A 17,906-nucleotide genomic window follows, 5' to 3' on the forward strand; every position below is an offset into this window, starting at 1 on the left:
CAATTATTTCATACAAAGTGTTATAAAAACAATGAACGAACACATCACAATCAAGTTGCAAAGCCGACTGCTCCCATTCAAAGTCTTGAATTTCCCTATTACAGCTCTCGTAATTGGTCTTATGAAAACAGAGTTTCTCAGTTATAGAGTTGTTGAGTTCAAGCAACGGGGCTCGACCACTAAGTAGGGTAAGCTCAAAGGGAGAGTGGTGTGAGTCTAAGCGGCAAGTTATCGTTATCGCCAAGTCCAAGATTATATTTAAGTGGTTAGGAATGTAGTTAAGTTGTTTTGATATAGTCAGCTGGAAAAACTCAAACAATGCTCTAGATTTTTCGCACACGTTGCTTAGAGGAAGTCCTGTTTGGTTCGACCACATCATACTACCCAAGTTAAAGTCACCAATAATGCAGATTTTATGGTTTGGATGGCTGCTCATAATATTTTGACATTTATTAAGAAATTCTACATATAGGCTGGTGGGTAGGTAATCCGGTAAATATACTGCACATAAATTGATAGTAGTAACAGGATCTACTTTTATTTGAATCCATAAATCCTCCATCAAGTCGGATTGCCAATCGCATCTCAGGACATATTCAACCTTTTTAGATATTGCCATAAGTACACCTCCACCATGTTTTTTTTTAAATGTTTAAGGAAATTTTCACTTCGATCTCTGCGCATTACAAAATACCGATCATCGAACAATTCAGAAGAGTTGATATTTACATTTAACCACGTTTTACTTAAGCATACAATCTCAAAATTATTACACAAAAAAGCACATCAATCGTTTTAGACTTTAAACCTCATACATTCTGGTGATATAGAGAGATAGCCATTTGTACAAAAAGAGAAGTCAAATAAGTATCGTTTGCAAAAAGTGTACCGTTAGGAATAAGATGTTTTAACTCATTAATTCAAGACTTTTTTCATTTCTGATCAAAATGTATTTTGAGTCGGAAGATTTCCTAACATAAATTTTTCCATTCCGAATCCAAACAAACGAGTACTTTAACTCTATGCCTTTTTTCCTGGCTGCAGCGTGTAAAAATTTGTTTTGAGGGGACAAGTGTTCCGAGACATATACAGGTTTTTTATGTCCATTTATGCCGAGTAATGCGGTGTTTAGTTTTTCATTGGGATTCGCTTTGTTATACCGAAATACAGCGGAATAGAAGTCATCTCTGCATTTTAGGCTTTTGAACTTTACAACAATTGCACTAGGTAACTTGCTATCTTTATCCCGTTTTGCGACTCTCGTACAGTGAACGATATCAGCATCGTTAAATTTATGGCCAATAACATTTGCACATTGTTGTACTAAATTAGGCAAGCTCTCAGAACGATTCTCAGGTACACCGTTTAATTCTAAATTATTTTCCCGCAGGTGTTGTTCCAGATTGTTCAATTTATTTCGGATGAATTAAGTACGGTAGAGCTCAGAGATCCGTTTTCTTTTTTCAGCTGCGTATTTTCGGAACTTAGACGCTCCACGGCTTTTATTAAATCATCGTGAGAGCTGCTCAAAAAGTCAATTGACTTCCGATATTCAAGCAGTTCTTGCTTTATTTCAGATAACTCTTTGTGGAGAGCGCTAGATAACATACGCGGAATCTCAGACCGAAATGAAGTGAGAACTCGATCACTTATAGCTGATAATTAATTTTCATTGTCCACTTTAGGATCAGGTGCTGAAGAAGGAGGTGTGGTCTTCTTACGAACAGTAATGTTCATTGTTTCTTTGTTCATAGATTAATTTTATCTTTATTATTAAAAAAAAAAAACTGAATAGAGCAAAAACAAAAATAAGAATATAACACCTGAATTTAGAAAATATATAATATAAAATGGTTCACTTATATAATATCTTGGGATTGAACCAATCCGACGTCCTTTTACTGCACAGCTACACAGTACACACTTGGTTGAATGAAATTTGTAAACGTGTGTTTTAATACGTGATCTTAACGACGTTACGAGATTAGTTGTTTATATTTTGTGCAATTTAAAATTTAAAATTACCCTCACATTATAACTTTTATTTATTATCACAAAACTATGACACGAATTAGTATAATTTCGAACCTCATGGTGTGATGGTTATGCACTGTGGTTATTAGTTCTTGGTGAATGAAGATTCTTCTAGTATATTCACACAATGATTTCACTCAGTTGCCTTAACCAATGTACACAAACACACGAACCTCGAGAAATGTGTTCAGAATAAGGTAGTGTTCAGTGTAATGTCTGCTTCAAGTTTGTGTGTGATAACACTTATTATTGAAACACGGGCACCAATCTACTCTCTGGAATCAAGGTAACTCAGATTAAGAAACACTAATTATTTATCACGTAAACTTTTTCCGAGGCCTATACACGTTGCAGTACCACTATACATTTATATTTGCATGTCCGTGCTGTGATCTAAAGTCCCTCCTCAAGAATGAGGCACTTCCAGAATTTTCGGCAAACTAAGCTTTTCACTATAAAATTAATTAGAAGAGCAGGCGCCTGCGTATAATTCGGTGTATTATTTCGATTTACACATGAACGGCTAAAACACAGCGTGTGTGTTTTTACATAGAATACACTAGTGCTGTTTAAAACGCCATGCGTGTTTAAAAGCGTCTAAATGCCAATAGACATGACGTGATTAACACACTACATAACTATATTAGTAGACCTTTCTAGGTCTTTATTTGTAAATTGAAATGGAACAGCTTTCAACAAACGTACACGTTACAGCAAACTTGCAAACCACATCCAAAAAGGTTTAGCTGTTTCGGAGATAAGCGTGAAAAAACAGACAATGATTTTCTTGACTCGGTTAATATAAGTGCATTTTGTTTAAATTTTTTATTGAAAAAATATTTAATATGCAGACATTATAACAGTAGAAAGTAAAATTTTGTAGAGAAGACTTATTTTACACTTTTAATTTACCAACTCAATACGTCAAATGAATAAACTTTTAAATTACTGAATTTACCATATGTTCGTAAAAAGTGGAGCTCATGAGAAGAACATATGTATATGAGAAACTCAACGGCCACTCTTTTCAATCAAATATAGTATTTTACAATGGCTGTAATATACATAACAAATTAGTTTGTATGGTGCTGCATCCAATATATGAGTCGTGTTTAAATTATATTAATCATTTCATAAAAAATAATAAATAATTAACTGTATATATACTAACTTAATATAAGTAAGTACTTAATCGTATATTGGATACATCCACCTTTATATTCAAATTCAAATTCAAATTCAAAAACACTTTATTCATGTAGGTCACAAAAATGACACTTATGAATGTCAAAAAAAATATACAAATATTGTTTCTTATTGAATTTACCGCTATTTCGTAAAGGGTTGAGCTAATGAGAAGAAGTAGCAAGAAACTCATTGCCACTCTTTTAAGTCAAGATTTACATTTTAGTTGTTTTACAAATCATTTCAATAACAATATATGCAAAGTGACGCAACAAAAATACTCAAATGTCAAAAACTGAAAGGCTTACATGAGTAAGTCAAAAAAAGAAAAAAAAAGTAAATTAATACTTATTAACACAAGAGTTATTGAGTATAGTAGATGCATCAATCCACACATACCGTAAATAAATAGAGGCATTATGTGAGCATTTCATAAAATAAAATATATAATAACTTTAACTTTAAAGGAAATAACAATAATAAAAAAACACATCAAGCAGACCTCCCGGTAACAAGATCATCCAGCCCCCACGAGTAGCACCCGTTCACGAGCATGACGCATGGACCAGCCATCGCCTCCCTCGACCATATTTTAGGGAAGGGAACGACCCGCCCCACGTCGCCGCCACGCTATAGCTTGTACTCATTGGTTGAGTTAGGATTCTTCGTGAACATGGTGGTCGTGATTACTATTATTATATTATTACTATACAATTAGTAATTGCATCCAATAAATATAATGATTTATTAACTGTAACAGTTCGACCTGGAACCTCAAGCAGCACCCGTTCACGAGTTGACGCATGGTCCAGCCATCGTTCCCTTCGCACATATTTGAGGGAAGGAGACTCTATTGACTCTATTGCGGATCTGTGGATGGAATAGAATAATATTAATCGCGACACAAAAATAGATTGATCGATCGTAGACGAGTTGACGCATGAACCAGCCATCGTTCCCTTCGCACATATTTGAGAGAAGGAGACGACCCAGCACACGACGTCGCCGCAAGCAATGCCATTCATTGAGTATGACGAGCCATGTTATAGCAAACCTGTTTGAGGAGGCCTTTACTACTACTATAGGAATTAAATTTCTACAAATATATTTAATTTATATTAAGTGTATAAAATTAAGATTTAAATTTAGTTTTCACTGTAAATAGATTTTTTTATATGTAAGTAAGGAAAATAAAGAGGTAGCCACAACCTGAGAGTTGAACAAAGCATACATAGATTTTATGACGATACGTCACTCGAATGGTTTGCTCAGATGGTTAGAGCACTGGCACGGAACGCCAGAGGTCGTGGGTTCGAGTCCCGCATCTTTCACTAAAATTTTGTTTTTCACATTTTATTTGTGAAATAAAGAGGTTTTATTATTATACAGACGATTATTATGCTTGGGGTTGCTAACTCAGCCAAGTTGTTGTTAAAGTTTAATTACCTTTTATTTCAATATCCTTTGTTCCTGCAGCATAGTTAAGAATGAATAGTTTATTAAATTATGTAAAAAACTAATACTATATAAACAAATATACAAAAAATACAGGAAATAGAAAAATATGAGAAGTAGTTTTGAAACCTGACAAACCAAATCCATATTAAATTAAATTCACAAGTAATATACATTGCAAAATTTACTGCAATTTAAGTTTAAATTATGTTCTTTACATACAGAATATTAACACTCACGGTATAAATAGATTTCGTTATGGTCTTACTTGTAAATAATAAATAAAATTACTATAATAAGTATTAAGATGTCGGAAGACGTCCATTGCTGGACAAGCCTCGCCCAAAGATTTCCACGACGATCGGTCCTGCGTTGCCCCCATCCAATGTGTTCCGGCGATCTTGACCAGATCGTCGGGCCATCTTCTGGGGGGCCTACCAACACTGCGTCTTCCGGTACGTCGTCGCCATTCGAGGACTTTTCAGGCCATCTTCCACTTCAGTTTCGCAATCATTTGGGCTATGTCAGTGACTTTGGTTCTCCTACGGATCTCCTCATTTCTGACTCGATCTCGCAGGGAAACTCCGGCCCTCTCCATTGCCCTCTGAGCGACCATGAGCTTTCTCATCAGGTCCAAATAGCTACCACGTCTGCGTACCGTAAGTCATCACTGGCAACACACACTGATTGAAAACCTTCGTCTTCAGACACTGTGGTATTTCGACGAAATATTTTAGGGAGCTTCCTATCAGAGTAGGATTCGACGAGTGACCTCTTTCGCGAAATTGGACCTGGATTGTTTGTCCAAGGTAGAACTAGAACTTAGCTTAACTGATATTAAATTATTACTTTTTTAAAGTAAATGAAAGTTAGTTAAGTTACAAATTAACGAAATATCGTACCAAACGATTAGATTAAAACAAAATATTGACACGAGAGTGGGTCAGGGATTGGAAATAAATACTCCGCTTATATGAACGAGTCTATATTTGCGTTCACTTTTCTGAACATGCACTTCGCCGGTCTGCCGATGTTCCTCTTGTGGGAGGCGGTACCTTCAACGCGTCACACCGCACCGAACACTAAGTGTCTTGTATATTCTTCTTCCTGACCTGGATCTATCTATATCTTTTCATATATCTTTTCACTACTTCTTTTCTTCTTCTTCTTCCTTTTGCACTTTCGAGTCAGAACTAGAACTGCCGTAGGCCACGCTTAGTACGGCTTATATACCCCTGGATCTGTTCTATTTTCAAAATGATTCTCCCATTCTATCTTTAAATTTAAATTATACTAGAAATTTCTTTTACTATTTTTATCCTGCTTACACATTTTCAATCCTTTTTACTCTGTTCGATTTGATCTTGAACTTACTAGAAATTTCCATTAACTTTAAAAAACCCATAAAATTCCATACACTGGTAGGTGTGTCGAATCTACAACGTCGAAAGTAAACACTTACCCGCTGAGCTACGAGTAATGCTGATGAAGCTGTTGAAATTATCAATGTCTTGAAGTTTGACAACTCTCGTCATTTACGTCGAAGCGTTGCTACGCGACAATATTATCAAACCTTTTTCTTTCCGATGCCAAAACTAAAAACACGATTGGAAGATATTTGTTCAATACCTACTTTTTTATCGAAAATGCTTATTGTTAAGAATATTGCAATTTGCTTTAGAACTTCAGCTTCTATAAAAGCAAAAAAAATACTATCACATACAAAATACCTATAAAATAAAATTAGGAATCTTTTATCAAAGGTGAATTTACTTAGATTCTTTAGTATTGTAATAATTCATTGAATATGTTTTTTACGCAGTTTAGTTCAGATTCATAATATCGAAAGATATTTATGCGATGCCACCCGAAAAACTCATAGCCAATGAATTTCTGGCATTCCTTCAGCACGTAATTGATAGTATGGACGAGAATAGTATCATCCAGATCCGTGTGACATATTTCACGAGTGATCATCAACGTCAATACTCTCCTGTACGAGGTTTTGATGAAAACAGATCGGATGCTGCCCCGCAGGAGGGATGAAAGGTAGAAAGTTATGAAGGTGGAGCGGAAGAAGAGGAGGCCGATAAGAGGGACCCAGCTCATGGGTCCCGTAGTCTCTTGCTTTCACCACACAACTAAGGCTTACGACATTGTTCAGTGCTTAGCGGAGAAGACAAGGTTCCGGTTGGGGGTCGAAAAGTTGGTGACGCGTCACGCAGTAGTAGACTTTGACTCTTTTGTTGTTCGCGTCCCGACAACATGTTGAACTGACTGATGTTGACTGAACAACAAGTGGGAAGCTCCTTTGCACAGGATGCCGGCTAGATATGGGTACCACAAGGGCGCCTATTTCTACCGTGAAGCAGTAATGCATAAACAATACTGTGGTTTAGTCTGAAGGGCGCCGTAGCTAGTGAAATTACTGTTCAAATGAGACTTAACATATTATGTCTCAAGGTGACGAGTGCAACTGTATTACCGCTCAGAATTTTAATGCTTTTCAAGACTCCTGAGCGACACTTCATTGTAATGGGCAGAGCGTATCAATTACCATCAGCTGAACGTCCTGCTCCTCTCGTCCCGTATTTTCATAAATAAAGAAACATTATATCGACCTTCCTGGACGTGAAGCTGTGGCTGAAGTGGGGTCGTGTTCCGCAAGTATCGCGGACGTCGCCGACCACCAGAAGTTACCAAACCCGCGCATCAGATCGCCGCAAATATATGAGATAGATTTAAGTTATATAAATATGTATGTTAGACTATAAGGTATATGTATGGTTTGGGCTTTGTAGCCTGAAATAAAATGATTTATTATTATTATTATTATTATTATTATTATTATTATTATTATTATTATTATTATTATTATTATTATTATTATTATTATTATTATTATTATTATTATTATTATTATTATTATTATTATTATTATTATTATTATTATTATTATTATTATTATTATTATTATTATTATTATTATTATTATTATTATTATTATTATTATTATTATTATTATTATTATTATTATTATTATTATTATTATTATTATTATTATTATTATTATTATTATTATTATTATTATTATTATTATTATTATTATTATTATTATTATTATTATTATTATTATTATTATTATTATTATTATTATTATTATTATTATTATTATTATTATTATTATTATTATTATTATTATTATTATTATTATTATTATTATTATTATTATTATTATTATTATTATTATTATTATTATTATTATTATTATTATTATTATTATTATTATTATTATTATTATTATTATTATTATTATTATTATTATTATTATTATTATTATTATTATTATTATTATTATTATTATTATTATTATTATTATTATTATTATTATTATTATTATTATTATTATTATTATTATTATTATTATTATTATTATTATTATTATTATTATTATTAATTCTTTTTTAACAATCATGTTGTAAAAAAAGGAAACAACTGAACTTAGATCTAGGATAACCCAGAAAATGTACAAAATAAAATATTTATTACGAAATTTAAAAGAATTGTGAAATCGCCATTATGTATCTCAGGTAGTTGGGTAACTTTTTATGCTCGAGACGATTAATCGAGCGCAACCACAGTAATTTAATACACAATGAGGATTATTTATTATAATAAATGAACCATAAACTAAAAACCTTAAGAATTATAATATACTAACAAAAATATATTATTCAAAGGAGTCCCTTTAGGCAATGTTCCGAAGATACTGGTAGTGTTCCCCCTTTGAATAGCTAGACTAATTCTTTGCCCGAGGTAGCTGCCAGCTCTTTGGTCTCCTGTGATGTCGACTAACCTTTTTGCTATTTCCTTAAAAAGCCTTATAGCAGAACGGCACGGCAAATACAGGGGTCTAGGCTCCGGCTTTAGCTTTTCCAGCCGCTTCACAAGTCGCACCAGCTCTGTTGTTGGTTCCATGTAGATGGGAAGGGTAAAATGAAAATGTATAAAATTTAAACGGCTAGTATAATCTGAATCTCGGAAACGGCTCCAACGATTTTAATAAAATTTAGTATACAGGTAGTTTCGGTGGCGAGAAATCGATCAAGCTAGGTTTAAATTTTAAAAAAGTTTTATCCGTGTTTTAATGAGAAACTGCTACCATAACATTAGAATACAAAGGTAAATTTCGCCACTATTTACTAGATTATAATAGCTCAGACGGGACATTCGGTGATCCGGAAAGCAGAAGACCCAGGTTCGAATCCAGATGTCCTATTTTGTAGTTTTTTTAAATCAAGTTTTGTACATTCTTAAAAATCCGTCGCCCGGATGTTATATCTTAGAATGAGAGCACAATAGAACAATATAAATACATGTTAATAATATGCCAGAAAACAATTAGATCCACATACGGTATATGATATTCATAACACATTCGTCAAGGAATGAACAATTTCTTATTTAAAGGTGTTGTTGAAATAAATTTACAAACATTAAACATTTATGAGGCTCGAGGAGTGTGTGATAATGTTTTTATTTCTGTACATTTTAATTTTTGTCAACTTTTGTGATGGATCAAATTTCACAAAATCTCGTGTTGTTCATATTAGTCAAGGAAATGTGAGAGGATATAAATTGTCTGGTTGGGATATCTATGTATATTACGGGATACCCTATGCTTCTCCACCAACGGGACGGGATCGTTACAAGGTATTAATAGATTTATCAAAGCCCATGTATAAAATATGTATTAAGTATATGGTCAACATTCTAACGTCGGTACTATATAGGGTAAGAGGGCCACAAGATACCTAATTAGGTAAAGATTTCAAATTACAGCTTTTACATTACTAAAAAAGAAAATTTATAATAAACTAAGCATGCATTATGATGATGACTTGCGGTACGCAGACGTGCTCGCTAACTAATTGCCTTATGAGAAAGCTCATGGTCGCTCAAAGCGCAATGGAAAAGGCTATGCTAGGAGTTTCCCTACGAGATCGAATCAGAAATGAGGAGATCCGTAGGAGAGCCAAAGTAACCGACATAGTCTAAATGATTGCGAAACTGAAGTGGCAGTGGGCAGGGCACATAGTTCGACGGACAGATGGCCGTTGGGGCAGTAAAGTCCTCGAATGGCGACCACGTACCGGAAGACGCAGTGTTGGTAGGCCCCCCACAAGATGGACCGACGATCTGGTCAAGATCGCCGGAATACGTTGGATGAGGGCAACGCAGGACCGATCGTCGTGGAAATCTTTGCGGGAGGCCTTTGTCCAGCAGTGGACATCTTCCGGCGTGACAGAAATATATCTGATTGTACATTTACTATTCGTGCTAAAAAGACGTTTGCCATGTGCTTTCCTAGCGCAAAAACAGAATAAGGGAGTCCCGGGCTCAAAAGTGTCGTTATCTTCATCATGGAAAGGTTCAGTGAAATTAATATTATGACAGTACACTGCCAGTAAATATACGAGAACCTCCTATACGCTCATAAACATATTAGCCAATTTAAAAAGAATAGTGATGTACATAATGTCAATACTTGAAACAAACATAAGCTCGCAATTCCATCTACTAGACTCCGTAATTGCTACTTAAATCTTTTAAAGTGGATAGTGTTGTATTTGATAATAAACTCCCAAATGACATTAAAATATTACCTATTAAAAAAAAATTATGTATCGTAAAAAATTAATTAACATCTAAGGCCTATAATATGAAAGATTATTTGAATGAAAAAGATACTTGGAATTAATGTTTCTAAGTTTTGTTAATGAATATTGTTATACTCATTTGAATGCTATTGTAACTTTTGTACTTCTACCTGACTTGCACTAAATAACTTATAAAGTTTTACAGTGAATACATATTTTTTGACTTTGACTTTGGCAATTGTGAGGGTACATCTGTCTACTCTGACTGTGCATAGATTTTGATGACCGCATCCGCATCGACGCATGTTTTACTGGTCCCATAGTGATAATGCAGCAACCGATCACCACATGGGCTGCGTTGAAACGCCAATTGGCAACATGATTGCATAGATCCCATCCGCTGATATCGATCGTATCGCCGCTCATACACGATACGTACTCGGAATACTGGGTCTCGAAATCTCGAACGATTGCCAATTCCGCGGTCATCTGGAGGACAAAGCTAAATTGCCTTCGAAGAAGCTGGGCGTCAAAAATACACGGCAGTACTTCATGCCGGCCCATATTCTAGCGCTCTACAAAGTGCTGGTCCGGCCACATATGGAGTATTGCTGTCATCTCTGGTCTGGCGCACATCCAGTATCAGCACGATCCATTGACCGGGGGCAACGCAGAACTCGAATTGCCCTGCGTTCTCTGAACGTCCACTTCACTAAGACAAAGGAGGAATTTAATGTACAGAAATTGTATCTCTTAATAATTTTTTTACAAACCTTGACATATCTCTTCGTTTAAAGTACTCCCCGGTATAGATATTAACTATCCCAGTAGATAATAAATTCCCGCAAGGAAATGTCAAAACTCTTTGAATCTATTGTTCTTACCCCTTGAAATTTAGTTCAATCTAAATATTATTTCCCAAAATTGAGACACAGTTCGTGTGGTAGATTGGTTGGATTCAGGTACTAAAATAGTTCAAGACATTAGAAAACAATAATTAATATTGAATATCTTTTTAGCCACCTCTTCCACCGCCGGTTTGGAATAATACACTTGACGCAGTATATAAAAACATTGCATGCCCGCAGTACTACAATAAAACTACAAACTACAATATAAAGCATAATTGTCTCATAGTCAACGTGTATGTCCCAGACACAAATGCGACCAACTTATCTGTATTGATGTATATACACAGAGGCTCATTTCAAACTAAAAACGCAGGGAAAGTACTATTCAAGAATATGATGCAAACTAAACGACTAATTGTTGTCACTTTTAACTATCGCCTCGGTGCTGTAGGGTTTTTATGTTTAGGCACTAAAAACATTCCAGGTTATGCTGGAATGAAGGATCAAGTATCTGCACTGAAATGGGTAAAAAAAAATATTGCTTGTTTTGGTGGTAATCCTGAAAATATTACTATAGATGGAACTAGTGCAGGAGCGAAGTCTGCTGATCTTTTCGTTGTTTCGAAAATGACGAAAGGGCTTTTCTCTAAAATAATCATTGAAAGCGGCGGAAGCCTGCAAGACAATAGCATCCAAGTAGATCCAATAAAAAATGCACTACAATATGCAAGCTTAGTAGACTTTCAACCTAATACAATAGAACAATTGGAAGAGTTTTATCTATCTGCTTCAAATGACACCTTATTTGCTTATCATCTGCGTGACAGACATAATTATTTATTTAAGCCTTGTGTTGAACGAGACATTGGTCAAGAAAGATTTCTGGATGATAGTCCATACAATTTAATAAAAAATGGAAACTATTATAACTTGCCAATGCTATATGGTTTTACTGCACAAGAAGGTATATTAAGAATGAAAACTTTTGATGAATGGAGTGTTCAAATGAATGCAAATTTTGCTTCAGTGCTACCTACAGATTTAAATTTCCCAAGTAGACGAGAAAAAGAAAAAGTAGCTCAGCTTGCAAAGCAACATTATTTTGGAGATAAAGACGGAGACAAATATTCATACACATACATTTTGTCATACGTAAACTATTTTACTGACATTCTTGTATATCCATTACTAAGAGCGGCTAGATTGTATGATAAAACTGGCAATGATAAGCTTTATTTATATCAATTTGCATTTGTTGGTGAAGAATCAAGTCAAATTAAGTATACTAATTTACGTGGAGCAACACACTGTTCACAAGCTGATGCCATTCAGGACAGCGATAATGAAGGTTGCGTTTCAAATAGATATAAAACAATAAAGTCTATAATGCGAGAATTGTGGATTAATTTCATAACTTCAGGGTAAGTCATTTTTAAACAATCATGAAGCTACTATTTCTTATTAGGTTTTTTTTTTTATGGAATAGGAGGACAAACGAGCGTACGGTTCACCTGTTGTTAAGTGATCACCGCCGCCCACAATCTCTTGCAACACCAGAGGAATCACAGGAGCGTTGGCGGCCTTTAAGTTTTTTATGAAAATAAGGGTTAAGACGAGCAAGGCGTTCAGCTGATGGTAATTGATATGCCTGCAATACCGCCTACAATGCAGTGCCGCTCAGGATTCTTGAAAAACCCCAAAAATTCTGAGCGGCACTACAACTGCGCTTTTCACCTTGAGACATAAGATAGTCTCATTTGCCCAGTAATTTCACTAGCTACGGCGCCCTTTCGACCGAAACACAATCACTACACATTACTGCTTCACGGCAGAAATAGGCGCTGTTGTGGTACCCATAATCTAGCCGGCATTCTGTGCAAAACCCCAAAAATTCTGAGTGGCACTACAATTACTCTCGTCACCTTGAGACATAAGATGTTAGGTCTCATTTGTCCAGTAATTTCACTAGCTATGGCGCCCTTCAGACCGAAATACAGTACTGTATACACTTTACTGCTTCACGGCAGAAATAGGCGCTATTGTGGTACCCATAATCAAGCCGGCATCTTGTGCATAAAAGCTAAATGAATATACATTATGTAATATTGAGACTTCGAAAGACTAAAGAATCATTCCTAAGCTTCTCTTATTTAGTCCAGCCATTATAGTATGTTCACCTCGGAATTCGAGATACCCAGCTGTAAGTCTGAAAATACTTGTATATTATAAAATAAATAAAATAAAATAAAATAAAAAGCCTTTTTATTTGCTCCTATGAACTAAGTAACATTTTGTTTAGTGGATTAGTAATTATAATGAAATAAAGTAATTTTTGTTAGTATTTATTAGTTATTTGATTTCATTCATAGGAACCCCCGTGCGGGTGTAGGCCTCCTCCAGGTTGTGCCATTTATCCCTATCTTGTGCCAATCCGAGCCAGTGTTTGCCTGCTGTCTCGCGTATGTCATCTGACCAGCGTTTGAGCGGACGACATAGTTTGCGCTTTACACTTCCTGGTCCTTTCCACTCTGTGACCACTTTCGTCCAACGCCCATCCTCAAGTCTCGCTACATGACCGGCCCACTTCCATTTTAGTCTTCTGATATGTTGTATAGCATCTCTAACTTTGGTACGTTTCCGTACTTGTATATTGGCACCCTAAAAGTTGTCTCAAAACCTACATATGGTAGGGTGTAAGCAACTATTAAATGTCAAGGTCAAAGGTCACAAAAATCGGTTTTTGCGCTTTTTTTGGAAATATCTCATTTCCTATGGGTTTATTGCTATTTGTATTTATAATCAATATTGTAGAATACAAGATTCTCTACAAAATATTGTTTAAAAAAATTTATATACGGTGAACGGTTTCGAGATAGAGGGCGGAGAGCGCGCGGTCACAGCATCACTTCAGGTCAACTGGTGCCTCCGGTCGAAAACGCGCCATATATAGTTGATGAACTATCGATAAATCAATGATTATAAATATTTGTCAATTTTTTTTAACTATTATATTATATTTTATAATTTTTTTCCTAACCTATTCCCCTTTTTATTCAGTATTAATTTATTTAACAACACTTACCTGCCCATGTCATTGCAGAATTGTTAATGAAAATATAGGAATAATATCTGAATTTTAACCTAATTAATATTAATAACTTCTTACATGATGAAAAAAAAACAAATAAATTATAAATTAATCTTTTTATTAAAAAATATCATTCAATAAAATTATTTTTATTGAAAGTAAAAAAATGGAATAACGGGTACAAAAACAACAATTTATAATTTTAATCATCTTCCTCTTCATCGTCGTCTTCTGGCTGCTGGTAAATTTCAAACTGGTCTTCATTATCGTCTTCAACGACATTTATGTCAAGTTCTTCCATGATTTCGTGGTCAAAGGTTCCATCTTCGTTAATGTCGCTCTGATATGATAGAACATTGAGACAAGCTTGCCCATTACATTCGCCACAAGTTAAAGAGCATTGCAAGCCCGCTTTCCTGCTTCCGCATCGCGAACCACAACCACTCTTGCAGTTGCAGAAAATTGTATTTAGCAAATCTTCTGGAGCAGGTGGTAAAATTGTCATGATAGGCTCCATACAATCGTTTCGCATCGCCCAACCCCATACCTGGGGTTCCAAATCATGCCCTAACCAAGTTTGAACTTGATAATATACACGGTTGAAATGTTGATCAGCAGCTGTACTTGTTGGTGGAATATTTGAAAGCTGCACAGGTTTATTAAGTTTTATAGACTTGACGTAATGCCTATAACGAAGATGATCGAGACTTTTCACAGATTTCGGAGCATTATATTATCGATGTCAATAAGGTTTGAGTTCCACTCTAATAATCTCTGGGCCGAACAATTTTCTTCCTCAAATGCGAAAGAAAATGATAAAATATAATATAATAGTTAATAAAAATTGACAAATATTTATAATCACTGATTTATCGATAGTTCATCAACTATATATGGCGTGTTTTCGACCGGAGGCACCGGTTGACCTGAAGTGCTGCTGTGACCGCGCGCTCTCCGCCCCCGAGTAATAGATACTAGACTAGATTTTTTGGGGTGTTTCAGATCGAATTCGATCTATATAATAATATGTTTTAGGGTTAGGTATTTTTAAAATATACGTCCTGAGTACCCGTCATAATAGTTACAATATTCATTGTTTCAGAGAGCCAGTACCGAAGAACTCTTCGTTAGTTCCATGGCCACCATTTAGATCAGATTGGGCTTATATGATCCTCGATGACAATTTTCAAATGAAGCGTATCTATGAGAATAGCGCACTGTTTTGGGACCCTATATATGAAAGATACTACGACAATCCAATACCACCTTATGATTTTTAGATAAAACTCACCTTGAGTATGAAAATAAAAGAGAGCACGTTTTTGTTGGCAATCAATTTTATCTATATATATATTTAGTTACAGCTAGTTAAGAAGATCTGGTAAATATAGAATGAATGTGATTTTATCTGATAATTAATTCTTGACACGGAGAATATGAACATATATGTATATATATGTATTTTAATTACATTTCCTTTGCACTTCAATTGCACAGGAACTCCATAGGAAGTGCCGCTTGCACCTCTCTCTCCCCAAGAGAAGGTCGCCTTCGATGAAGGCTTAGAGGGTACTTGCCCAAAGCCAACATCAGGTGGTGTTTAGTGGGTAGGCACTTAGCTTTTACCTGAGTCCCACATAACCAACGCAATCTTAGGCTGTGATGGTATGCATGAGCATTCACCACCTCCCTCCCGTCGTTAGCCCCTTCCCTTTGTCGGGGCGCAAAAAAAAAGATTATGGTATATGGCACGGGGCCTATTTCTGCCGTGAAGCAGTATTGCTATTTGCTATCATCAATTGCTATTATAATATTCTATCTAGTATTTTCAGCTTTTAAAAAACGAGGAAAATTGTAGCGGACGCGGTCCTTCAGAATCTTGTTAAATAATTGTAAATATTTGTTAACTATAAGTTTTCCTAAAATTTTAACAATAAAATAAAATTAAACAACTTTATTATTGATTTTATTTATTTTAATAAAGAACAGTGCATTATTACCGCGTGCATCATTTAACTCTAAAGTATCCTTACTGGGACGTAATTGTTATGGTTAACCTTATGGTTTGTAAAGTGGCTTTGGTTCAGTTCAGTGTAGCCCTGTTTCACTGAGACCAATGTGATCTACTGTGAAAGACACTGTTAACTATAGCTCGCTGCTAAGATTGATTCTTTTCATGAATCTTATTATATATTTTTCAGTGAGCTGACGTATCTCAAGTGATTGAAACATTGGACTTCCAAAAGAGATTCTAAGTTTACGCATTAAAGAACCACATTCAGAGAGGATGTGTAATGGGGTTTCATCTGCACTATTACAGAATCTACACGTTCTGCAATCTCTGAGGCCTAAGATTGAGAGGTGTTTGTTTAACCTGCAGTAACCCGTTAGTGTCCTGGTTAGAATGCGTAAGTTTTCTCTTCTTAGCCCTAGTGACTCATGCGCAGCCTTCTTGTTCAAGGCAAGGCTTAGGGTTTCGGAGTGGGTTAAACCGGACAATCTGAGTGTTGCTCGAGAGTTTAATGCATTCTTGTGAAAGGATGTATCAAGGGTTGATTTAACAAGACTCCTTGGGACATCACAGAAGGGCGAAATTGAATGCTTTTAGCACCAACTCTTGCAATTCCGCATGTCCTGGAACCCATTGAAGTGTAACTGTTTTTATTACTACCAGAGTATTCCGTATAGTCCGGCAGTTATCTACAAGCTTTGAGACTGTTCTGTTTGAGCCTTTAGCGGACAGAGCCGCCTGACTATCTGTGTGGATATTAATACACTTGCTGACGTACCCTTTATTTAGGATGCTTTCCGTCCATTCTATTATAGCGTTTACCTTCGACTGGAAAACGGAAGCATGATTTCCCAAATTAACAGATTTGTCAAATTTGGGGCACTCTCCGAAGATTCCACAGCCAACGTCAGATCCTGACTTGGATCCATCGGTATACCATTTAAGGAGCCCTTTTTTCCAAGAAATTAGATTGTTAAACCAGTCCTCTCTTGTGGAATTCAATACTAAAGTTGCCGACGAAGTCAACTTTCGGCAGCATGGCGTCACTCACCATGTCTAATACAGGGCTTCTCAGTAAGGATTGTTAAAATAGCCACAGCGAGTTTGAAAGCCAGTATGGGTCATTACTGTATGTATGCTGGGCCCTCGGCTCCTTTTGTAGATATAGGTTTAGGGGTGGCAGGTTTTGAAGTGCATTTAGAGCTACTCCCAGCGGGGACGTCATGGCTTCTGTTGTTATCGCATGCTGTTCTTGGAACGATACCTAACTTGGCACTAAAGAAAAAAGCCGCTCTAGTTGCCCGGACGTTTCAGTAGATAACGGGCTTTTGGGTAATTTTTCTGCACCAGACCACAGATCCATCTGATATAAGTGGTATTGCAATGGCTGTGTACAGCCAGCCAACGGGCTCTGTTGGGCTTAATGCCTCATTTTTGGCAGACAGGACAACTACAAGTACTTAAGGCAAATTTTTCCTTTTGCACATTACTATCCGCTTTACTATTATAGGTAAGTTCTGGTCTAAAGTGAGTCCCAGTCATTTGACCTTGCCGGGAAAAGTAAGAAGCCATTAGTTTTAATTTTAATCACGCCATCCTTTTTAGATCATTTTCAAAGTGTC

At 35.7% G+C, this 17,906-nt stretch overlaps 1 protein-coding gene across 1 annotated transcript; it reads left to right on the forward strand.

The window, feature by feature from the left end:
- The first annotated feature begins 9,185 nt into the window (after positions 1-9,185).
- LOC126967769 (esterase FE4-like) lies at positions 9,186-17,906 on the forward strand. Its single transcript, XM_050812449.1, has 3 exons — positions 9,186-9,387; positions 11,354-12,606; positions 15,376-17,906. Exons 1-3 carry the CDS (start codon positions 9,205-9,207, stop codon positions 15,551-15,553), a joined length of 1,614 nt encoding a protein of 537 aa, XP_050668406.1. The 5' UTR covers positions 9,186-9,204; the 3' UTR covers positions 15,554-17,906.

This window comes from Leptidea sinapis, chromosome 13 (assembly GCF_905404315.1).
Source record: "Leptidea sinapis chromosome 13, ilLepSina1.1, whole genome shotgun sequence".
Lineage (NCBI taxonomy): Eukaryota > Metazoa > Arthropoda > Insecta > Lepidoptera > Pieridae > Leptidea > Leptidea sinapis.

Excerpts from the sequence above, each read along its gene's own strand:
- LOC126967769 (XM_050812449.1), top strand. The coding sequence starts at position 9,205 with ATGTTTTTATTTCTGTACATTTTAATTTTTGTCAACTTTTGTGATGGA. Across the intron at positions 9,388-11,353 it reads CGGGACGGGATCGTTACAAG|CCACCTCTTCCACCGCCGGT; the intron begins GTATTAATAGAT and ends ATATCTTTTTAG. Across the intron at positions 12,607-15,375 it reads ATTAATTTCATAACTTCAGG|AGAGCCAGTACCGAAGAACT; the intron begins GTAAGTCATTTT and ends TCATTGTTTCAG.